The sequence below is a fragment of the Dreissena polymorpha genome, chromosome 4 (genome assembly GCF_020536995.1).
Source record: "Dreissena polymorpha isolate Duluth1 chromosome 4, UMN_Dpol_1.0, whole genome shotgun sequence".
Classification (NCBI taxonomy): domain Eukaryota; kingdom Metazoa; phylum Mollusca; class Bivalvia; order Myida; family Dreissenidae; genus Dreissena; species Dreissena polymorpha.
The window spans coordinates 102,750,196-102,776,586 of NC_068358.1; the positions used below are offsets into that span (position 1 = coordinate 102,750,196).

General features: G+C 36.1%; 1 protein-coding gene across 8 annotated transcripts in view; it reads right to left on the bottom strand.

Moving 5' to 3' along the window:
* The window catches only part of LOC127876023 (FERM and PDZ domain-containing protein 4-like), a 120,825-nt gene that overhangs the window by 51,382 nt on the left and 43,052 nt on the right, over positions 1-26,391 (bottom strand). For 7 of the 8 annotated variants that reach the window (XM_052420850.1, XM_052420852.1, XM_052420851.1 and 4 more), the window contains 12 exons: positions 23,172-23,291; positions 22,335-22,495; positions 20,658-20,760; positions 18,128-18,176; positions 9,372-9,485; positions 8,637-8,753; positions 6,943-7,074; positions 5,456-5,575; positions 3,333-3,469; positions 1,753-1,972; positions 944-1,021; positions 333-359 (listed from right to left, as the gene is read on the bottom strand). In XM_052420850.1, the coding sequence (XP_052276810.1) occupies positions 333-359; positions 944-1,021; positions 1,753-1,972; positions 3,333-3,469; positions 5,456-5,575; positions 6,943-7,074; positions 8,637-8,753; positions 9,372-9,485; positions 18,128-18,176; positions 20,658-20,760; positions 22,335-22,495; positions 23,172-23,291 (1,378 nt within the window). The remainder of the gene's footprint in view (positions 1-332; positions 360-943; positions 1,022-1,752; positions 1,973-3,332; positions 3,470-5,455; positions 5,576-6,942; positions 7,075-8,636; positions 8,754-9,371; positions 9,486-18,127; positions 18,177-20,657; positions 20,761-22,334; positions 22,496-23,171; positions 23,292-26,391) is intronic. The other variant, XM_052420849.1, reaches the window with a different exon arrangement.

Sequence of the window (26,391 nt, forward strand, 5' to 3'; positions counted from 1 at the left end):
CTAACACCATGCACAGACATATGAACCTGACTAAAACTAATGAAATATTACGATATTCAAGCCTCACTCTGAGAAAAGGGGGTTAATGCATGTGTGTGAAGTGTCCTTCCAGATTAGTCTGTGCAGTCTGCACAGGCTTATCAGGGACGACACTTTTCACCTAAACGGGATTTTTGCTAAGAAGACTTTCTTTAAACAAAAAATATCATAAAAATGGAAAGTGTCGTCCCTGATTAGCCTGTGCGGATTGCACAGGCTAATCTGGGAAGACACTTTACGCACATGCATGAAACCCCCTTTTTACCGAGCACGGCCTTTTTATATACCCTTACCTCCGACTTCGTGGCTCTTACATAATCCTACGTGTACAAGTCATGCATAGTTAATGCGATGATATGATTATTTTGAACATACGATCACAAACATTCGAGTCTGACTCTGGGAAACTGTGCTTACTGCATGGGCACAAAGAGTCGTTCCAGATAAGCATGTGAAGTCTGCACACCCTTATAAGAGAAAGCAATTTCTACTTTAAAGGTATTTTGATTTTGTGTGCTGACTCCGCAGTCTTATTTGGAATGACACTGTAAGCACATGCATTAGGCCCAATTTCCACAAGATCCATCTCATGAATGATTTATTACATGCAAAATGAATCACACTTCTAATTACAACCACATAACATTTATTGTCAATGCTATATTCTAACATCAATAAAGTTTTTAGTCTTTGACTACAATATGTCATTTGAAACATAATTATTTGCTTCTTTTGCTGCTTTACTGAAACACATTTTAATCCTATCACCATTTTAGCTATTTGCCCCATTAACAGAACACCCTACAAAATCATTCTTTAACAAAAAACATGCATACTTTCTACCCAGATCATTTAACTCAGTTCAATTACAATGGTAGCTATTGTAACAGAAACAAAATCTTACCGTATAGGAGCGAACATTTGTGACTAGACTGATACCAGACTTGGGCCCAACAAGAATCATGGCCTCTGTCTTCTTATCCTGAAATGTCCAGCAATTCATTAACCCTTTACCACTTAGATATGTATTTTGACGCATTTGTAGTACCTTAGAAAGTTAAATCAAATAAAGACCTTTTTTACTAGATTAAAGTCTTAAAGGTTTCATTTCCAACCCTTCCAACCTGATGAGCAGCAAACAGCATAAACACTGAACAGACTGCGCGTTACTCGCAGGATGTTCTGGTTTTATGCTGTTTGCACATAGCAATTTTCATTTTGCTTCTGAGTGGGAAAGGTTTAAGACAAAATTTCAGACAATGTTGTCCATAATTTTTTGTTTGTTGATAATACATGTATAAAAATCTTTTATGCTTATAAAAGTGTAAAATACTTAATATTTTAGCAATATTTAAACGTAATTTTTTTAAAATGTAAACAGATCTTATCACATATCTAGCCGTTGCCCAAGGAATTTAAGAATCAAAAGAATTGTTGAAAGGGTTTTCTCTATTTCTCTACGAAACTTTGTAAACAAAGAGTAAGGTCTCTGCTTACCACCTTTATAAATGAACTTAAGAATACCCATTTATGCTGATGCTTCTGCGAGCGGAGCCATAAACAGAGGCTGGTAAAGTCAATTCAAAAGTTTATTCAGCAGATATCAAATACTTTGCTGAAAACTATTTGAGCCGTAAATTCAAACTTGTATACCATAAATTGCTCAATGAAAATTGCGATACAAATATAGCCACAAGCTCATATGAAAATTACCAGTAGTGTCACCATGAACACTCTGCTTCCAAATGTCTTGAGTTCACTAACTATCTTCATATAGTGGAGTTTAGCCTGCAGAGCTGTGAGTTGTTTCTGACCGGGAGCAGTGAGATTCGCATTCATTTTTAAGCATTGAGCCAGCACCTTTCTCAAGTCTTTGATCTTGAAAGCTTCGCGAATTGACTGTGGAACAAACTTTTCTAGACCAAACTCTTTCCTAAAAAACAAAAGGACACAATTGTTAGACATATTTGCTATATATTTTTTCAGGAACAAATCAGGACATTCCATGAAAATTAATGGGACATTTGACCCCAAAGCGTGACTGTCCCACCATGACACCTAAAACAATCTTTCATATCACCTTTATCTTAGTCAGTGGTCAGTGTATTAGAAAAAAAGAGATGTGTTTGTCAAAAACACAATGCCCCCTAATGCACCGCTTTTGTTACCTTTGACCTTTAAGGATGACCTTGACCTTGACCTTTCACCACTCAAAATGTGCAGCTCCATGAGATACACATGCATAGCAAATATCAAGTTGCTATGTTCAATATTTCAAAAGTTATTGCAAAACTTTACTATATTGAATTTTTAAATTTTCAACCTTTGACCTTGAAGGATGACCTTGACCTTTTACCACCAAAATGTGCAGCTCCATGAGATACACATGCATGCCAAATATCAAGTTGTAATGTTCAATATTTCGAAAGTTATTGCAAAACTTAAATATATTAAAGTTTTAAAATTTTGACCTTTGACCTTGAAGGATGACCTTGACCTTTCACCACTCAAAATGTGCAGCTCCATGAGATACACATGCATGCCAAATATTAAGTTGCTATGTTCAAAAGTTATTGCAAAACTTTACTGTTACCTTAAAGTTTTGGGACAGAATGACAGACAAACAGGACAAAAACAATATACCCCCGATCTATCTTTCCGGGGCATAAAAACTTTAAATTTCTGGCCAATATTAACTATAAATGCGTTTATGAATTACATAAACACACATCTTCTCTAATTTCCTGAAGTAAATACACTGGTGCATCGTGTGCGTTACTTTACAGGACAGAGGTCTTGGAATTGAATATGTGAATTACATTGCATGCATCAACAAATGTTTTTGTTTGTTTAATCCTCAATTCAAATTTGGATTGATTTAATATGCACAAACTATTTTCAGCAAAATGCCCGACAGGTCAGAATGAAAAATCAATGTGAATATTCACAACATGACAACATCAACATTTGGAATTCTTAAGTGTTGGTAGAAAACAACACCAATGAATTACAGGCCCTTAATCCCGGGCGGAGTAATGATTTACCATTTACCACTTATATAAGTATTTTTACACATTTTTTGTCCCTTAGAAAGTTCAATTTAATTTAAGACCTTTCTTACTATATTCAAGTTTTAAAGGCTTCATTTCCAACCATTAGATACTGATGAACAGCAAACAGCAGAAAACCTGAACTGACTGCGAGTGACTCACAGGCTGTTTTGGTTTTATGCTGTCTGCACATAGAAATTTTCACATTGCTTCTGTGTGGGAAAGGGTTCAGAAAATACACACTCTATGGATTTGATGTTGATTTTGCCCGTGATGTTGTTGCTCATGGCGTGTTGTTGAATATGGAGGGCTGAGAGACGCATCAACGTTTCCTGCTTGAGCTCGGTCGTAAAACGGTCTTGCAACACGTCGTTCACACACTGAGAGATGAAAAATAGGGTTGTTAGTTAAGTTTTAACATACTTATTTCAGTATGACTGAATTTAATGAATTTTGAAATTGACACTTTTGAGTCAGTTTCCAGAGAAAACAAAAGATTGCTAAGCAATATTGTCCCCTACCGGTGAAACTTCACCATTGTGAGTAAAAAAAAATAATAAAAAAATAAATTTTTTATTTGTTGCCATAGCAACCAGAATTATTGACGTTGGAACAAAATGAAATGACGTGCATACTCTCCATATTGCCATCTGTCCATGTTTCAAGTTTCATGAAAAAATATGAAGAACTTTTAAAGTTATCGCAGGATCCAGAAAAGTGTGACGGACAGACTGACACACGGAGCGCAAACCAGAAGTCCCTTCCAGTTTCACCGGTAGGAGACAAAAAGCACTTAGTATATGTGAACAGATCATTAATACAAGCCAGTTTCCTGAGAAAAACAGCACTTGGTATATGTGAACAGATCCTAAGAATCAGTTTAAAGAGAAAAACGTACTTGGTATATTTGAAAATATCATGAGAACCAGTCAGTTTCCTGAGAAAAACAGTACTTGGTATACATGAAAATAACATGAGAACACTCCCAAATAGGGAGTCAAACCCTGGGCCCATATTCACCAACTGATGCTTAAACTTCAGTAAAAAAAAAAAAGAATATTCTTAGATCTGTAATGTACTTAACCGCTTGAAAGTAATGTCTAGCATAGCAGTCAATACCTTTAACTTCTTCTTTAAGAACAGTATGGTAATGCTATAAGCACCATTTTAGCCTGTATATATGCAAACTCTGAGGTAATTTCATTGAGTCAAAGACTTTTCTGTATTCTTAAGGCCAAGAATGGGTTTGTGAATACGGTACCAAGACTTGTCAATAGCAAGGCGGATACTGTCCATTACTGTTACACCACTGTCAGCTATAAGACTAAATGTTTAGTCTGAGCTTTTTCACATATGTTTAGCAGTATTTTAATCATTACGTAGTGAGTGGTCCATGAGCGAACACTTTTGCAGGGTAATTATAGCTCTACTTGAATAAGAGGTGTGAAAGATGGCAATATAAATGAGCCCTGCTCCAGGAAAATGGGGCTTAATACAGGCGCATAGTGACATCAAAGCCTTAGCTGGGAGAGCACTTATGCATGTGCATTAAGCCCCATTTTCCAAGATAAGAAGGCACCTTTTTGCACCAATGAGGTGAAATTATTATGAAAAGATCAAAAAGGAATTTCATAACCCACATCCTCACGTCTAATGCTGTACCAAATGAGCTTGCAATTATTTGACAAGAAAAAGTTTTATTTAAAGGGGCCTTTTCATGTTTTGGTAAATTGACAAAATTGAAAAAAGTTGTTTCATATTCGCAAATTTTCGTTTTAGTTTTTATATTTGTGAGGAAACCGTAATACTGAACATTAACCATGCTCTAAAATAGCCTTTATATGCATCTTTTGACGATTTAAAAACCGGAAAATTATAAAGCGTTGCAATGCGAAACGATCGAATAATTTGGAGAGTTCTGTTGTTGTCGTTATATTTTGGGAAACTACGAGGAGAAACTATATGAAGTATAAAATACATCTTACATTGCATAAGGAAGTATGGCCGAGTGGTCTAAAGCGCAGACTTTTTACTCCAGGACGCCAGGGGTCAGTGGTTCGAGTCCTGCTGGGGTTACCTTTTTTTTTTTTTTTTTAATTTTATTCTTGATTTTTTACTGGAGCTTTGTAGATCCAATGTTTACTTTTATCAATATAAAGCATTTAATGACAAACTTCAAAACATGCCAAAATCTGCAAAAAGGCCCCTTTAAGCTATTTTTGAATACTACAAAAATAACCAATCAAGCAAAGGACACTGAGTATATTATCCACACTGCATACCTCGCTGCTCTAATGTTTAATCACTAACTGTAAGAGTCATCAATCATTCCATAAAATAAAAGAAAAAGGAGTCGGATAACATGCCTGAATGTAGAAGTACTCGAAAGCGATCGGGTCATGTTTGAGTAGATCATACGAGTCACGTGGGACATACATGACTCGGAACAGGCAGCGGAAATGGCGAGCCCCTGGTCGACTGGCAATCTGAAAAGAACAAATTGTTTGGTTAGAATCTTGTTTGATTTGGATTTGAAACCTTGGAATAATGCATTGCTGTAAGTAAACAAGATATTACTATAATACATGTAAAAGGGTTTGTTACTTTTGAAAGAACATGGGCTGTTTGTAAAACATGCATGCCCCCCATATGGGCTGTCAGCTGTCAGTTGTAGTGGCAGCCGTTGTGTGAATACATTTTTTTGCACTGTGACCTTGACCTTTGACCTAGTGACCTGAAAATCAATAGGGGTCATCTGGGAGTCATGATCAATGTACCTAGGAAGTTTCATGATCCTAGGCGTAAGCTTTCTTGAGTTATCATCCGGAAACCATTTTACTGTGTCAAGTCACCATGACCTTGACCTTTGACCTAGTGACCTGAAAGTCAATAAGGGTCATCTGCGAGTCATGATCAATGTACCTATGAAGTTTCATGATCCTAGGCGTAAGCGTTCTTGAGTTATCATCCGGAAACCATTTAACTATTTCGGGTCACCATGACCTTGACCTTTGACCTAGTGACCTGAAAATCAATAGGGGTCATATAAATGTACCTATGAAGTTTCATGATCCTATGCATAAGCGTTCTTGAGTTATCATCCGGAAACCATCTGGTGGACGGACATACAGACAGACCGACATGTGCAAAACAATACTCCCCCTCTTCTTCGATGGGGGGCATAAAAATTGTATTTGTATATTTAGTCATATTTATGTCATGTCATGTCATGACATCATCATCATCATCATCATCATCATCATCATCATCATCATCATCATCATCATCATCATCATCATCATCTTCACACTTACCTTTAAGTAATGCAGGTAGACTCACATACCAAAAATCAGCTCAATATCTCAAAGCGTTGTGTAATAAAACTCCCGAAAACAGTTCTTATAGAGAAAATTTCTATGTCCAAGGACAATATCTTCACCAAACATCAAAGTTCGACTGCTATGTGCCACCCTACCTATAAACACATACTGAAGCTGTGATGAAGAATCAAGACAATATCAAAAGCATATATAACATTTTCTCCTGTATTCCCTTTTCCAATTAATCTTGCCTATTATACCCATCATCACTTTGATACATGTTTTGACATGATTGTTGTGCCGTAGAAAATCAAAATTGATTCAAAACCTTTCTTACTTGATACAAGTCTTAAACGCCTTATTTCCAACCTGAAGGTACTGATGCACAGCAAATAGCACAAAACCTGAAAAGACTACGAGTTTCTCGTAGGCTGTTCTGGTTTAATGCTGTTTGCATTAAAGCCATTGTCAATGTGCTTCTAAGCGGGAATGGGTTGAGACGCCGCACTATAGCACGGAGTTCGACCCCTCACCTCAGACACGGTCTCGTGATCCTGCAGCAGTGTCATACGTCCGGGCATCAGGCTCTTCATGTTGTGCAGCACCAGGTTGAAATGGACCACATCCTTTATACTCAGCTTCTCTTGTATTGAGTTCACAACATCCTATAAAAGAAGTGAGTCTCCAACTGGGAAAGAGTTGCATAATGCGTGTGTGTAAAGTGTTGTCCCAGAATCAGGGACAATACTTTCCGATTAAATGGTATTTTTCAATTAAATGAATTTTTTTCTTGGCAAAAATCCAGTTTAGGTGGAAAGTGTCATCCCTGATTAGCCTGTGCGGAATCAATTGGCTAATCAGGGACGACACTTTATGCAAATTAAGTAAGCCCCCTTTTCCCAAGCTCAAATAATTATTTGAGGCATGTGACAAATCCAAACTGGATGGATTGGTGATAAAGGCCCATTTTACAGAATGTCTGGCCCCTCCACAGGGTGGGCATATTTCACTCGGTGATCTACCAATAAATAGCTTTTTATCCTATTACCAGATGAAAATCAATAGTAAAACCATGATCGTATAAACTTTAGCTTTATACTATCGCTATTTTAAGATCAGATTAAGGTTTTTCCAAAAATTGGAGAATCTGTTTTTGTCAACTAAGGAAAGATACAATCGTCAAAAAATGCGATATTATATAATTATTAATAGAACAAAAGATGTGTTTGTCAGAAACACAATGCCCCCTATTGCGCCACTTTTAAATAAAATTTCAATATATCATTTGACAGTTGAATTAGAAATAATCTCCCTTTTAAAGCTTATTACTTCCCTTGGATTGTATTTTTTTTACTTTTGACCCTGAAGGATGACCTTGACTTTGACCTTTCACCACTCAAAATGTGCAGCTCCATGAGATACACATGCATGCCAAATATCAAGTTGCTATCTTCAATATTGCAAAAGTTATGGCCAATGATTAAAGTTTTCGGACGGACTGACAGACTGATGGACGGACGGACAGACAGTTCAAATGCTATATGACACCCTACCGGGCGCATAAAAAAGGGAGGAACTAATAGGCTAAATAGAATATTATGTGAGTTTTGGATAAAGATCAAGCTTATCATGCTCGGCTCGAACCATGTAAGCGCCCGGCAAGCCTTGCGCTACATTAGTTCTAAGCCTCGCATAATAAACTTACTCTTTATCCAAAACTCACATTATATTCTCTATATCTCCAATGTTTTCCCTCAAATGACTTATCAACTATTAACTGAAACATATTTTTTGCATCTGTGTTATGATTACTGCTAATTTGGGTCACTGCACTGTGACCACATAAGGGTGCTTATTAACAGGAAATAATACACTGATTTTCTTGATTTTTTCCTGGGCAAGAAAGCAGGTTTGTTCCAATACAGTTGGCTTCAACAAACCCTTTTATTGTCTTCCTGCATCAGCCTATGCAATCAGCACTGCTTGATTAGGGACTCCATTTTGTTAATGGACTTCACGTTCCATTTTTGTGCAAGCATACCCCAAATGCATTATTTATATCAGAGGAAAATGGAATACGCACTGGTAAACCAGCGATAGCTTTAGTGTTATATTATAGTGATGGTGGTCAGGTTATCTAATATACTAATATTTTGCATATAATTGATCAAAATCATTACAGCATTTGAATTAATTTTTGACAGAAAATTTCAATAATATATCCTACCTTGACCGTTGTTTTGTTGTCATACTTAAAGGACTTGGTTTGCCCGTTTTCCAGGAACACTTTCAGAACATTTGGAATGAAAGGCACATATGTGCTATCCTCAGTAGCAATGCTATCCTGAAATAGATATGACATCAATGCATCACGTTAGCTGTGAAACTTCAAAGCAGAGTCATACAGAAAATATTGCGAGGAACTAATATATTTAATATCTAACTCAATAACAAGCAACCTTAACAGGACTGTGTTGAAATCAGAATACATATCTTATGTCTAATATCACTATTTTGTGTCCATATTTAACACGGCAGCATCATATGACACGTATACAGTTATTATATCAAATTTATACTAAACATTTCTGGCACATTCCCTTCTCATTGACTCAAGAAACATGAATGTGTCCATAATTTTGATTTGCAGCTGTGTTATTTGTTTTTAACAATACATTTGAGCATTCCCCTACTAAAATTGTGTCCAATGCCTGTGTGTTAAGTGTCATCACATATAAGTCTGTGCAGTTGCACAGGCTAATAAGGGACAACACTTTCCTCCTAACTGGATTTTTTATAACAAAAGACTCCTTTAAAACCAAAAATACTATAAAAGGGGAAAGTTCTGTTCCTGATAAGCCTGTGTGGACTGCACAGGCTGATTTCATACAACATTATGCATTTGCATTAAGCCCTGATTTCCCAGATCGAAGCTCATAAACAAAAGTGTTGGGCTTCCCACCGTTGGCAATGAGACTCTTCTCACATCGACATCTTCGGAGAAGCGCACCCTCGATGGGTTCTTCTTCAGCTTGTCCTTCTTCGCTGCAGTTAGCAGGGCTGACCTGCGGCATGACTGTAATAACAATGGCAGAACATGTAAGGATTCAACACCGAAAGTAGTATGTCATTAGTGGGGCTTGGGCTTAAACTGGCGTCTGGATGAGGCTGGTTTAAATTACTGGACACTCATGCTATGTTAATAATTGGGTTGTTGAAGAATTATGTGCAATAAATACAACTTAAAATACTTAGTATTATAACGATAAGTATATTTCACAAAGATATTGATCCTGAGATATCCCTAATTTACTTACTAAAGATTCAACTGGACAAAAAACTTGCACCAAACTTGATCCTCATGCAAAAGCAAATGAAATTAATCTGTTCATATACTTGCATTCACTAATTGTAAAGTAACGCAAATCTGCAGGTGGTTACCAACAAATACAATAAATGCATATGAACAATTAATTCATGGTCATAATAAACAATGATCTGTATTGGACTTTTCTTCAAATCAACAAATATAAGTGACAAGACAAAAATGGAGAAACCTGATTAACAGAGGGGGTAATCACGTGATTACCAAGTCCATGCCGAGGCCGGTATTTTTCACCATTTTATACCCTTCACCTATATTCCACCTACTTACCAGCCATATTAGCAAGAAAGATACTGGCATTTATTTCATCGCAATATTCGCTCTAAATATCGACTTTACTCAATGGGAAATTTCTTAGCGGGATGACCTAATGAGGGCTCCACAAAGAAAATTTGTGGGGAGCAAAGTCGAGATATAAAGCGAATTTAAATACAAAATAAACGCTAATCACTTTTTAACTGTTATCGCTGGAAAGTGAACGTCCTTTAAAAAATAAACACGAGTAATAAAGGGTATAAAACAGCGAAAACTAACTGTCTCTGCGTGGACGTCGCCATCTTGACTATCACCTGATTACCCCCTCTGATTAAAAACATTCTATGTTAAGTTCAGACAGGTTTATTGAGAAGACCATTTTTTAACAGTTTCGATAATGGACAACCTAATGAAAAAGTTGGTGATATTGGAAGAAAAAAATTAAGAAACAAGAGATGTGTTTGTCAAAAACACAATGTCCCCGAATGCGCCGCTTTTTTGCTCTCTTTTTCACCTTTGACCTTGAAGGATGACCTTGACCTTGACCTTTCACCACTCAAAATGTGCAGCTCCATGAGATACATATGCATGTCAAATATCAAGTTGCTATGTTTTATATTGCAAATGTTATGAAGAAGGTTAAAGTTTTGGGACACACACACACATACAATGACAGACAGGCCAAAAACAATATACCCCCGATCTTTCGATCCGGGGGCATAAAAATTGTATTTCTAGCTACATGGACCATATTGTGCAGTTAAGCATAGTAATGTGCATAAGTTTTGTAAAGGACCCTTAAGAATATTTGTGTGCAGTTAAGCATAATCATGTGCACTAGTTTTGTGGAGGACCCTTCAAGGAATATTTGTGTACATTTTCATTACGAAAGGCCAATAATTTTTAACAAGACCTGTGTTTGTAAAACAAAATGACCCAGATTGCGCTTTGACCAGCAGCTATTCAAGAGAAAATTGTCAAATCCAAGGCCCATCACTTCCCAAAAAATCAATTGAGCGGAACAAAACTCACACTTCATCATTTTTTAAGTCATGTAGGTAGACTCACATACCAAATATCAGCTCAATATCTAAAAGGATTGCGTAAAAAACCTCCGGAACACAGTAATTGTTATTACACAAAAAATGTAAAAGTCCAAAACCCATAACTGCGCTAAAAATCAGTGCACAGGAAAAAACCTTACACTTCATCAGTAGGTCATGAAATCTGAAAGTGTTGCATACAAAACCTGCAGAAAACGAAATGTCCGACGAACAGAAAGTCTGAATTCTATATGCCACCCTACCAGGGGCATAACAATATCACAGGAATACAAAACTTTAATGCTTACTTTCAGAATATGGCCCGTGCGCTGTAAAAAGGGGGTTTAATTAATGTTCGTAAAGTGTCGTCCCAGATTAGCCTAAGCAGTCCACACAGGCTAATCAGGAACAACACTTTCCGCATACATTTTCGCTAAGAAGAGACTTTCTTTAAACAAAAACTTTCATAAAAATCACCAGTCTTGTTAATATACCCCATGAAAAAATGTTAAAAAACTAATAGGATCAACAAAAACAGAAATTCAAACTTGTTTTCTAAATTGGTCAATATCAAATAATGAAATACAATAACCATCCAAAACTATTTAAAAAAATTCAATAAATGAAAGATAAGTAAATCAAAATGATCAGGCATGCAAAACTAACTTTGGTCTGTCTTCGAAACTATGCATTATGATTTGATTTTATAAATCTAGTAATATTTACCATCATTTGTATATATGTGCCTCCCTCTGGGATAACCTGGATTAGCCCTTCACAACTTAGATACGTTTTTTTCTACGCATTTGTAGTCCCTTAGAAAACTATATTTAATTTAAGACCTTTCTAACTGGTGGGTGAGGAAACAACAAAAGAAATAGAGCTAGTGGGGATAATACAGAGTAATATAATTAACAAAAAGGAAATAGCAGGCAGTCTGCACAGGCTCAATCAGGGACAACACTTTTGGCTTTTTTTTTAAGCAAGTCAGTTTAGATGCAGTGTCCTCCCTGGCACAGGCTAATCTTCTGCGATACCTCACTGGCATTCATTAAGACCAGTCTTCTGCGATACCTCACTGGCATTCATTAAGACCAGTTTACTGCGATACCTCACTGGCATTCATTAAGACCAGTCTGCGATACCTCACTGGCATTCATTAAGACCAGTCTGCAAAACCTCACTGGCATTCATTAAGACCAGTCTGCGATACCTCACTGGCATTCATTAAGACCAGTTTATCTTCTGCGATACCTCACTGGCATTCATTAAGACCAGTTTACCCTAAACAAGGTTCATTTGCTATTTGTGACAATTAAAATTTGAGGACACATTAGAATTTATCATAAGCACTACAAAATACACATTTAGCAAAAAGCTTTTCTAACGGGCATCCTTTTAAAGTTAATGTACAAATCAGCATATAAATAAAATTTTATTTCAAGTGGTGGAAATTTACTTTATAAAAAAAAAAAAAAACACAATATGAGTAAATCTGAAATCTGAAAAAAATGGTGGGCAGAAGAGGACTTCAGAATTATCCCAGCCTAGGCATGCATGTGAGAGTCGAGTGCTAAACTAGCATATCTGGAAATAATATTTAGCAGATGTATCAGTTAACTCTCAACTCTCAAAGTATAAATAAACGTAAATAATATAAGTTCTCCTTGCTCCCCATGCTGGAAGTGCAAATGTATCATTAGTAAGTCAAACATACATGTAGAATCTACAATTTGAGCCTGGCTCTGGGAAAACAGGGCTGAATGCATGTGAGTACAGTGTTTGCCCACATTGCACAGACTTATCAGGGACAACACTAAAGTGTTTGCCCACATTGCACAGACTTATCAGGGACAACACTAAAGTGTTTGCCCACATTGCACAGACTTATCAGGGACAACACTAAAGTGTTTGCCCACATTGCACAGACTTATCAGGGACAACACTAAAGTGTTTGCCCACATTGCACAGACTTATCAGGGACAACACTAAAGTGTTTGCCCACATTGCACAGACTTATCAGGGACAACACTAAAGTGTTTGCCCACATTGCACAGACTTATCAGGGACAACACTAAAGGGTTTGCCCACATTGCACAGACTTATCAGGGACAACACTAAAGTGTTTGCCCACATTGCACAGACTTATCAGGGACAACACTAAAGTGTTTGTCCGCATTGCACAGACTTATCAGGGACAACACTAAAGTGTTTGCCCACATTGCACAGACTTATCAGGGACAACAATAAAGGGTTTGCCCACATTGCACAGACTTATCAGGGACAACAAATTCCACTTAACTAGATTGTCCCTATGAAAATATTTCCATTTAATAAAAAATCATCTGAAGCGGAAAGTGTCCTCCCTGATTAGCCTGTGCAGACTGCTGATGCATATATGCATTACGCCACATTTTCCAAGAGAAAGGTTCATAAACAATCACTACCATGTCAATCTTAAATGCAAACAATCCACATTGGAACCACCATCAGCTGCCATTCATGATAATAGCAATGCATTTTAATAATGGCCACTAAATATTGAAGCCATATCACAATAAAATGTTACATAACCCCAGTGTTAACATTATACAAATACAGAAATTATTATGTCACTTATAACAAATAGACTTGTTAACTTGAGGAGTCCTAGGACAGACCTCTTGACTATGCTCACTCTTTGATAGCATAATATACTTTTTCTGTCAGTCCCTTGATAAAATGACCGATAAGACATTTTCAGGTTGAATATCTGTAGTATTTATTTATTTGTTTGTAAACTTAAAGTTGAACATTTTTTAAGCTCACCCTTAGTCTACATGTAAGATGCCTACAAACAAACTTACAACACAATACCTTCATCCAAACTTAAGTAATTGCAGAAACTCTTTCTATTTTTTGCAACAGTGACCTTGACCCCACTAGCCCCATTGACCCCACCAGCCCCTAATGGAATCCATCTCTAGACCAGCATGTAACTAACCTAAACATTCAATTTGAGCACAATAATAACTTAATAACTTAAGAAATTGAGTGCACATTTTTTAAATCTATTTTTAGTAACAGATCAGAGATCTTGACCTTGACCCAACTGGACCAAAATGATTGGCTTGCATGTCAGCCACAGATATTAGGTGTTGAATGCAAATGTAAACTCCCACAGTACAGTAAGGGCAAATTTCTGCTGCATGGCAGGTTAGAGTTATGGGCCTTGGTCAGTGCTTGGGGCTTGTATCATAACATACTTAAGTCAATATTGTGACTCAAATCTGACTTTTTTCTCAATTTTTTAGACGAGTTTGACCATCAGGCTCAATTTGGTGTCAATGAATATTTTTTTGAGTTTCGAGTCCATTTGAGACTTAATCTCAGTTTCTCAGTTGAGCAAAAAATTAGATTTTTCTTGATACTAGGACCATGCATTAAGATCCCAAAGACATGTATGAGGTTTCAATTAAATACCTGTAAAAGGAACATTGTAATTTAGTAGTAACTGTTGCATACCTTTAACCAAATTTCTAAATAAAAAGGGAGCTATATTGCAGGTCAGAGTAATAGAACTTGTTCAGGGACCTAACACAATGCCCCCTAACATATGTGTGAGAAGAGTGTATTACGTTTGGATGAGAAGTATAGCTCAGCCTATTTGTGAAAGTGCAATCTAAAATCTAATAAAATATCCAACAAGAGGTCCCAGAGGATCCTTGAATGCCCACCTGAAAAAGTCACTCAGAGGTGACCCTTGGATTAAGAGTTATTTTGAGTATGAAAAATTTAAGCATATATATTTACTAACTCTTATGGCATAATTGTCTGCTGAGTACAGATTATATCATTTCGGTATTTTAACCAAAAGTCTCCGCTCTAAACGTTCTATCTTAAAATTTATTTTGAGTTAAATCAAATACATAGAAGATAAAATTTAATTTTTGTTCAATCAATAGATAAAACATAATATATAAAAATTGTTCAAGCAAATAAATGAAAGGCCTGATTGCATAGTGTGAACAGAGGGGTGTGGTGATTTAACGATAAAGACAATCCCAGCAGGCACTACTCTACCTGCTCAGCAGTAACATCGGGAACGTCGGCCAAAATGTCTCGTAACATATGCAACCAGCCTGACATCTTTAACCGACACAGAAATTAATAGTCACAATTGGGGACAACCGGTCACACACCAACATACATCCAAAACAAACCTCGACATTTTACGAGGCAGGCTGAGTGAAGATTAACGGCTTATCTGGTATCTACTTTATTCTTTGTCAGATACTATCATTTAACAATCAATCTTCAATGCTTCTTAAATATGTAAGTAGGCCCTAATTCGTTAAAAAAAATGGTACAAAATTGAAACTAGGACCCAGTAACCAGGGTGCAGGATCAACAGGGTTCACAAATGATTGCTTTCGGGCTGGACAGAATGAAAACACAAGGTTAAGAACTTCATTTTTGCAAATATTTCAAGTTATTAAAATATGTTAACAAACTTAATTGCATGAAAGACAGTTTTTATTGTAGTTTATGCCAATTTATCTTACAATTTAAGAAAACATAATTGAATATGTCTGAAATCGGTTCCAAAATTAAACTTTGCGTGCAGCATAACCTTGTAAATGAATGTTGTAAAAATATAATTTTGGCCAAGATTACAGGCGTATTAAATTAAGTAATTATGATGTTTTTCACATTGTCATTATCCGCATAAAAACTGTCTTTAATGCACTTATTGAAATTCTTCAGAAAAATTGTCTTAAAAAGTTATTTGGAAAAAAAAAATTAACTTGTGTGTTTTCATCCATTTACATCGAGTTGTGAACCCCATACAGTCATGTGATCCTGCAACCTGATACACTGCATATCAGTGTTCAAACAGACATGTTTAAATGTCACCACATTACTCAATTTGAATTTGTTTTATGCTGGTATTATTGCAAGGAGCTTAAATTGAACCTCATATTTTGTTCATCAAAAAACATATGCCGATTTTAAGTTTCGCATTTCTTTCAACAATATGTGCTTATAATTAAACTTTATAATTATAAAAAATAAATAAGACCCATTCATGTTTTAAACTATCAAATTATTATTTAAATACTATTTATCTAGTATTGTGATAATAATCTTATGGTAATACAATAATAAACTTTGAAATGTATTATCCTAGTATTAATGTATGACGAGACAAGGTTACATCTATTGACACAGGATTGGATCAAAGCAAATGAACACAGTCATATAAATGCACCCGTCTTACCAAATGGAACTGTGGTAATGAGAAAAGCAATAAAGATGAAGGACAAGAAATGGATGAGGGCACTCAAATCACGAGACACAATATAGATTAAGCCACCCTCTGGGAAAACAGGGCTTAACGCACATGCGTACATTATTGTCGCAGATTAGCTTGTGCAGCCCACACAGGCTTATCAAGGACAATACTTTGTATCAAAACTGGATTTTTGCTAAAAGAATTCCTTAACAAGATATACGATAAAAGCCGAAAATGTCTTCCGTGACAAGCCTGTGCAGACTGCATATGCTAATCTGGGACAATACTCTACTCATATGCATTAAGCGTGGTTCCCCAGAACGAGGCTAAATTATAAAGCTGTTACAATGATCAAAAAGTAATGGCAAGATCACTTGATCTTGTCTTTACCATACACCCTTTACAAACTTTTACACTTTTACAAACTTTTAAAATGTAATTGTATTCCCCCTAAATGAATTTTGATTTCCCACAATTTTCAGTAAAATGCAAATAAAGGTTTCAAATAATTACCTAGCAACCAAGAAAAGAACAAGGCCATGCATGTAACAGCAAAATAATTCGTCCACATTACTTATAGTTACAATATAAAATGGTAAATATGATACGACAAAAATGGACAAGTGAGACCAAATGATTGGGCCACTACATCCAATAGTCACTAGCAGGAGAAATCATTAGAAAACAAGCAAATTTGTTGAATTGATATCCCTGCAAAATATAGGTTTTGTGACAGACAGATGGACAGACCGATGGACGAACTGACAGACAATGCCAATTCTTTATACCTCCGCCTTTGGCTAGGGGATAATAACATTCTATCAAAAGCTGGGGTAAAACTTAAAGCATTTACTGGAAATTGTATGTTCAGTTTGGAACAGGAATCCCTCATCCCAATTTCTATTGCCCATAGGAAAATGGCTAAATTGACCTTTAATCCTTTACCAATTAAATACGTATTTTGATGCATTTGTAGTCTTTTTCAAAGTCAAATTTAATTAAAGACCATTCTAACTAGATTAAAGTTTAAAAAACTTCATTTCCAACCCTTAGATACTGATGAACAGCAAAAAGCATAAACCTGAACAGACAGCAAAATACTTGCAAGCTGTTCTGGTTTTATGCTGTTTGCACATAGCCATTTTCACTTTGCCTCTGAGAGGGAAAAAGGTTAAAACTGATCTAAGACCAACATTATGGTGCAGCTAGCTGTCTTTTACTATACAAGTGAGCCTTGCTCTATGCAAATTAGTGTCTTGTTCTGATAAAACTGGGCATAATGCATGTGCGTAAAGTGTCATCCCTGATTAGCCTGCGCAGTCCGCACAGGCTAATCAGGGACGACACTTTCCGCCTAAACTTGATTTTCGGTAAGGAGGGACTTCCTTGAAACTAAAGATACCATTAAAGTGGAAAGTGTCGTCCCTGATTAGCCTGTGCGGACTGCACAGGCTAATCTGGGGTGACACTTTACGCACACGAATTAAGCCCAGTTTTCTCAGAACAAGACATATTAGATCTTCAGCGTGCGTTAAGTATTGTCCCAGTTTAGCTTGAGCAATCAGGGACGACACTTTCCGCTATTATGGTATTTTTCTTTTAAAGAAAACTCTTATTCACAAAAATCCAGTGTCCTCCCATATAAGGTTGTGCAGACTGCACAGGCTAATCTGGGACCACTCTTTACGCACATGCAAGAGCGAGACCTAAGTGTTTTTATGCCTTAACATATAAATAGATGAAGCTGTCACAATACTTACATCATTGTATGGCTGGCATACTGTTAATGAAATGGTCTGCTTACACGACCTGCAAAAGGCAATAACATTCAAGATGCAATAACCATTTAAACTATTTAAACAAATACAAAGAGCTTTTTTTTGGTACACATTAAGGGCCATAGGCAAGACTGAACGCCTCAACATCTCAGACAAAGTTCTGCAGTTTTCCCATCAAACTGTTCTTACCATATGCTATGATTTGTTCCCCAAAAATGTCAAAAATAATATATGAAATAAAGGCCCTATCCCCAGGAGCTGAAAATACCCTGATGCACATTTATTAATATAACATTCCTGTCTAAGCAACCTATTCTGAATATTTTTTATTTATCAGCAACCTTATTCCAATAGTCATAAAGTAAACATTTAATTTCTTAAAATTCTGAACTTTTTGCACTTATTGCTATATTTTCCCACAATCTGCTGTTTGATTTAAGATAAGACAGTGTGTTTTTTCCTTCTTAGTTGGACTGGTCTGGTAAACGAACCCGTTCCCAATGACATACTGACCAGTTCCCACAATGAACAGGTCCCGTCCCAATTGCCGAAAAAATACAGAAAATCCCAATCAAAATCGAGTAAACAATCCCCGAAAACGCCTACTTGACGTATTATGAGACCGTTTTAAGTTTCGGCCAATTTGACTTCTCAATCAATGACTAGTTTAAACATTTAACATTACATTCCTACATTAAATACGTGTATGTTATCAGAGACTACCCTACGGGCGACTAGAGCGATAATTTCATTCTAACGCCCGTGATTTGGCCATACAATCCCAGAAAAGCGAAGATCAAGTCGCCCGACTTTTTAAGAAGCAAGACCGGAAAAGCGAAAATCAAGTAGCGGGATTATTTTTACTAAAGCATGCTACCTGCGGGCGGTATTGATTTATGTATGACACACATATATATATATATATATAAATATATGCACGAATAAATAAATACCGCCAGCAGGTGATTAGCAAGTTTATTGTTTGTTGTTTATCTAACGGTTACACAATTTACATGGATAATTAAAGTTAAACAGGTAAGGCATTCTCAAGTGTACATATTTTGGACATGTATAGTATATGGATAAACAGTATACCAGATGTCCAATGAATTAAGCTTGTGTTTTGTTACAAAAGCAGTCATAGGGATGATGATAATATCATTACGATAAATATGTGATGAAAAGATGATAGATATGTGATGAAAAGGTGCTACCGGTACATATCTTAAATTACTTAAATGTGTTAAATATCGTAAAAAGTTCCGCATCTGTTTCGTCCACCCATTCCCCGCGGTACACTGCAACAAAAATAAGCACTTAGTGCTCAGATAAGGCTATTCAGCCTGGGGGTGTCTGGACTCTCATCAGCCAAGAAAGACGCCATTCTTGATATATTTAAAGCAGATAAAAACAGAGAACTCTGTCTGAAACAATCTTAGTTCCGATAGCATGTTTTTGTTTGTGCAAGACTGTGAATTAAAGTTAATGTTGCTTTCCTGTGTCATTTAAAGCTGACAAAAGTTAAACAAAGTCATAAAAATACCACTCTTCAATTGGTACAATTCAAAACTTAATTTTTCCCAATTGGAAGATTTTGTGACTCGTTTTTTTCCCAATTTGGTGATTTCACGACTCAAAAAATTCCCAATGGCATGGGTAAGGGACCCATTCCCAATTGGGTGAAAAAAATCACTGGATAAGAGTTATATAACTGCTTCTCAACTCATTCTGATATAAACAAGTAAGGAAGATCACGACACATGATTATTATTTACATTATTATTATTCAGTTGTTGTTTTTTTGAAATTAAGAAATAACCTGAAACTTGTAAGAAAACCTGAGCAGTGACATTGGAATGAAATCATGCACAAATAATGTGCTCAAGATAACCAGAATGACATGGGGGGAAAGACATTAATTTCCTATCTATTTGATATAAATACAACAATTTCAGAAGCCAAGGTACAGTTTTAACGGTCACAAAAACATGCAACTGTACAACAATTTCGATAAGATGAAAATTAGGTTTATTTGTAATAATCTAAATCATGCAGCAAGAAAAACTTCCAGCAATGGACTAAAAGTAATCATCTAGAGTGTTCCAAGAGACTTAGCTTCCACCTCCCTCTCTGTTTGTCTTGCATTTCATTGATATCAAATACAGCCCGTATCAGGCTATACGGAAACAGGACATCTTCAATTTTTGGAACTAAATTAGGTAGAGAGGGAATGAAAAAAACCAACCGAAAATTTGACAGAAGTAATTTGTCAAAACAAGCTGAGAAAAGCTTCTCAATTCTAAAGCATCCATCAATCAAGAAACTTGACTAAAACACCCTTTTTGATTGTTGAAAACCCCTAGGTTGGGGATGTGGGGGCATATATATATATATATATATATATATATATATATATATATATATATATATATATATATATATATATATATATATATATCGGTATATAATATTGTAACAGTCTTTCAGTTTCTAAATATCTCTATGCACCCACCTGACCAGGTCAATGACGAATTCTCTGGGAGCCTTCTTCACATCCTGGCCGTTGATTTTAATGATCTGGTCACCAGGCATCAGCTTGTCAACACTGGGACCACCTGCCAACAACAACAATACTGTGTAATGACGTGTGTGGAAATAGACCTTCAGGAAGTCAATGGGTTTGTTTGTCTACATAAATTGTGACATCTTATCAGCAATTACTCGCAAACCTTTAAGCATTAGATGTACATAGCATATTTACTGGCAGAACAGAGGAGGCTTAACCCATGGGTTAGTGTTGACCAAGATTAGCTAGCCTTTGCAGTCCGCAGTTCTTTAGAAGAAACTTCCTTTTAACAAAAGTTCCACTAAAGCAGAATGTATGTAAGGGAAAGCAAGATATCCCACAGGGTGTGGACAATTTAAATGCAAGGGGCATGATTTAAATAAACTTGGTGCAAAACCAACAAATGATTATACATGCCTAATACCCCCTCACCCAGTTTTGACCATACAGGAAACAAGTAACCTTCAGGCGGGGCAAACTTTAAACCCAGGCACAAGAATTTAACCATGCCATGTCACATAACAAAATCCAAACCTTTTGGCCCTGTAGTTATAGAGAAGAGAACAAGAAAGGCTCTGTAATATACCAAGCCTTCCCAGGGCTCCCCCTGTCTCAAAATTGTATAATTCTTCACATTTTATCAGTTTTACGGGGTTTATCGAAAAAAAATGTATAGCCAGATGGAAATTTCTCAAGCCAAATTTTCTAATTTGTAGCCATTTGCTCATTTGACGAATAGCAGAGCAGGCCCTGCTATAGGGGTTGAAGTAGAATTTTAAAAAAGTTTTCTCATATAAGGGAAACAAGTAACACCAAGGGCGAAGAGAACTTTCACTCAGAAGCATGATTTGAAAAAGCTTGAGGACCACTATGCAATATTATATGCCAAATTTTATACCTCTGGGTCATAAAATCAGTCTATAAAGATCATGTGACCAACCCATCAGGAGAGGGAATGTTCAATCCTAGCAGGCATGATTTGAACAAACATAGTGGAGGACCAATAGTTGATGTTACACATCAATAATTGAATTTCAAGACCCTTGCATATTCAGAAAAGAAGATTTTTGAAGTTTTCATTGTATAAATCTATTAAAAGCTCTGTGACGGACCGGAATGATTTGAACAAATTTGAAAGCAGGTCACCCCGAGAACATTCATGTGATGTTTCAATTATTTCTGATGTGGCGTTCAAGAGGAGAGGTCATTAAAAGAAAAACACAAGCAAATTCATTGAATTGATATCTTTTTGTGACAGCCTGATGGACAGACGGACTGACTGACGGACAGAAAAACAGACTGTTGCACAATGGCGAATGGCCGGGATAATAAAGCACACACGCAGCTCACTTACTGAAGGATGACGGACAGAATGAAATCCTAAAAGCTCTAAAAGAACCCTATGTTCTCAGGTGAGCTAACAAACGATTACATGATATATGAATTATTTGACTTATCATCCCTCAACTTATGGAAGAAAGATGAGGAGCATTATGTGTTACCATGATTTCAAATATCAGTGTGTAATATATACTAAATATACTTTGTCCAATATAAAACACCTCCCCAGCCCCTTGCTCTTCTCACTAAAGTCCATCCAAACAACCAAGACCTTGACCTTACCATCGGTCACAAATCGTACAACGACTGGTTTCTCACTGCCCGCAACAAATCCGAAGCCCTTCTGGGCATCCCGTTGCAGTTCCACCTCGCGGGGTTTAGGGGGCGCAACATAATCCGGGTCATTGCGTGGGTCTTCACGGGTTGTGTACCTCTCCATGTGACTGTAAAAAGAATTTGCAATGCAACATGAGATGACAGCTGTTATATTTGAACAAGAGAAATAACGTGTTTGTTTTTACAATGTAGCAATTTTACGTTTATTAGCATTATTTTTTACAGTATATGTTTGCTGTAAACTAATATTGCAGAGGAACAAAAACAGGACTATCTACAGTGATCTGAAAGATTTACAGTTGGTAATCTAAATGCAGTGGGGTTTTTTCCTTCTTTATAAAGTACCCATAAAAGGTACTTTCTCAATTGTGGGAAACCTGCAAAATTCCCTATTTTCAGTTCAAAGATTCTCAAAAGGACAGAAAATTTCATCTATTTCAAACCTAACATGCATAAACTGCAAATGAACAAATAAAATGAGCACTGAAACTGAACATTTTAAGCCGAAATGCATGTAAATAATCTTTGATTAGGTTTGTGCAATTAATACCAAGAAATTCAAAAGACCCATAACTCCCAATCTCAAGATTTCAAGAAGGGAATTTTTGCAATGTCAGTTTTTTCCCTTGTTAATAAATATTTCCCAATTCGTTCAGTGCCAGTAATTTTCCCAATTAGGAAAACAAATCACTGAAATGGGATCAAAAGAAATCTCAATTTCAATGCTGCTTTATAAGAAAAGCATGTTCTGTTCAACAGCTGTCATCTGCTATATGATCTTACTTGATGTAGTAGGGTTTCTGGTTCCTGTCCTGGGCCCCTTCCCAGCCATACGGAAGTGCAGCGGTGCCTGGATCCCAGTTCTCACGAGGCGGTACCCATGACGACGTCTGGTGGGCATGACTACAACAAATGAAATTAGAAATACAATTTGATAAGAATATTTAACATGTCTCAGCATACATTTATAACACTGAGAGAAAACAACAACATAATTTGGACTGTTTATCACATGCAGACATTTCAATCTGTTCAGAAACATAAAAGTGAGATGTTTTTTTTCCTCTTGAAGAATTCTGCAATAATGCATTTGCGTTAAGCGTCGTCCCAGATTAGCCTGTGCACATGATTATCACAGACAACACTTTCCACTATCTCAGTAATTTTGCATAAACTAAGTCCCCTTTTTAGCTAAAATCAAGTTAAGCGGAAAGTGCTGTCCCTGATTAGCCTAGGCAAACCTCACAGGCTAATCTGGGACAACACTTTATACAAATGCATTATGTCCGTTTTCCCAGAGTATGGCTCAGATATAATCCAGATGAGATGCCATTGCAAACCTGCCTTGATTTTAAGCTGTATGGCTGAGTTTGGTGCCTCTTATGTAAGAAACAGCCTAGTACTCCACCCATGAAAATTCTACATTTCATGCATAATGGGTGGCATAACACTCAAGATGCATTAAATTGCACTCAGTATGGGTCACTTTGCACTCAAGATGGATCACATTACACTCAAGATGCTTCACATTGCACTCAGTATAGGTCACTTTGCACTCAAGATGGGTCACTTCACACTCAAGACGAATCAAATTGCACTCAGTATGGGTCACTTTGCGCTAATGATGGGTCACATAACACTCAAGATGCATCACATTGCACTCAGTATGGGTCACATTGCACTAAAAATGGTTCATATTTCACTCAGGATGGGTCGTTTGCTATTTCACAAATGTTAAAATGTATTACTAATAGCAATATCAATCACTACAGGTTTCACAGGTTTTTTGAAAGTACTGTAATTATACAATAATCAAGATTGAGCAAACAAGTGATTGAATTAACATAATCACACAACTTGCAATAGCACTAAAATTCCCTCAAACTAATTATTCCAAAGAAGATGAAGCACTCCAATGTAAAGCAAACAGAATTCTTCCAGAAAACTGTGTGCAGAAAATGCCTCAAAGTTGATTTCTAAACCAATCAGGAATTAGACAGCCGGTTTGAACTAATATTTCTCCTAAATCTGACAGATCTCTGCTCTTTTTGGTGGAATTGGAATGCTCTGCCATTAGCATATCAATTCCTCGAGTCTGCTCTTTGTGCTTCCTGTTATTTTTTTGCTTTGCAAAATGTCTGTTTCAAGCATAACAAATGAATGGTATTAGATGATTTGTACTCTAATTAAATTTTGTTAAAGACATAAATTCATCAGAGTTCTATCACGGAGAAACAGGGTTTAATGCATGAGCGTCCCAGATTGCCTCAGCAGGGACTTATCAGGGGCAACACTTTTTGCCTATACTTGATTTATAAGAACAGACTTCCTTTAAAAGAAAAGTTTAGCAAAAAGGAAAGTGTCGTCTCTAATTAACCCGTGAAACTGCACAGGCTTATCTGGCGTGATACTTGCACATGCATTAAGCCTGGTTTTCCAACAGCGCTCATTGAAAATATTTTATTCTTGTTCAAAAATGAGTATTGTAATTATTTCAACTTTAAAGTTCAAATGAAGCAATGAAAGTAAGTTTAATAACAATATGGTGTCATTTTATCATTTTATATTGTTGCACATTGTATGATGTTGTTGGCTGTTTTTTTGTTGTTGTTTTCAATTTACATTTGAGTTTAAATTGTATTTATTTGATACAATATGATGTAAAATACAGTTATGACTGGTGCTCATGTTTTAATTATTTAATGCAGTGAATAGCTCTGCAAAAGGGAAGTAACACTGCTTTTAAATTTTTTACATGCATAGTTTCCCTTTGCCATTTTATTATAACTTAGTTATGAAATATTCACCACAAACTGATCTTGTTATAATATTTTATTTTTGCATTCAGACATTTTATTATACTGTTATTACAAGAATGACTACAACGCATATTATTATACTGTTATTACAAGTATGACTACCAAAGTGAGTGATTGCTGTTGACAGAAAAGGCAATAAACATGCAAATCATTAATTTTTTATAGTCCTGTTGGCCAATTGCTCAGGTATACTAACTATTTCACATGTTTTACTAATTTTTTGCTGACACTTTCCGTTTTTATGATCTTCTTCTTTTCAAGAAGGTCTCTTCAAAATAAAAATCCAGTATAGGGGAAAGTGTTGTCCCAGATAAGCCGGTGCCAAAACCACAGGCTAATCTAGGACGACATTAAAGGCACATTGATTAAGCCCAGTTTTCACACATGAAGGCTTCTTCAATGAGTGTCATTCTTGCTGACCTTTCTGCTGTCTGTTTATTTCTTACACCTGACTGTCACATACCAGTCATCTCTTACAGACCTTAATAGTAATGGTTGACTTATACAGAACTGAATTAAGCTGATTAAGCAGGTCAGGTGGGGTATATCAGTCCAAGTGTCACCCCTCAGTGACTTGTAAACATGCCCCTGGCCACAGGTGTCAAGTTTGTAGCAAATCGTATTCATCACCCACCAAAATACACAGCCACCTCAATACACCTTTACTAAACCAGTCATGATATGAATGGATGTGTTTTATAACTGACTTCCATAAAAACACACCATAAAACATGATTGATATTTGAGGCTATTTGAGGAAAAATCAAACTAAAAAGAAATGTTATAACTGAGTTAAAATAAATAAATAATAATATTTAGTTATAATGATGCGTTTAATATTACATCAATTTCAACCTAAATAAGGGTCATTTTGTTGTATTGTGAATGTATTTTAAATATTTAAATGAAATGTGTTTTACATTGTCAAAAACATTATAATACACAGTGTTTTTTTCACCGTTTTGGGAAAGGGGCCCTGAGTCCCTTTGGATTGTAAAAATTCGTGGTGTTTTGACTAAAATTGGGAAATTAGTGTTGTTATTGTTTTGCTTAAAAAAATGCTTCAAAATTGAGGATACAAGTGCGTCCAGTATTATATTTACTAAGGTTGAACTTATATGGATGGGAGATGAACAAAATATTGAGATCTAAAAAAAATTATTTTTAATTTTTTGGAAACCTTC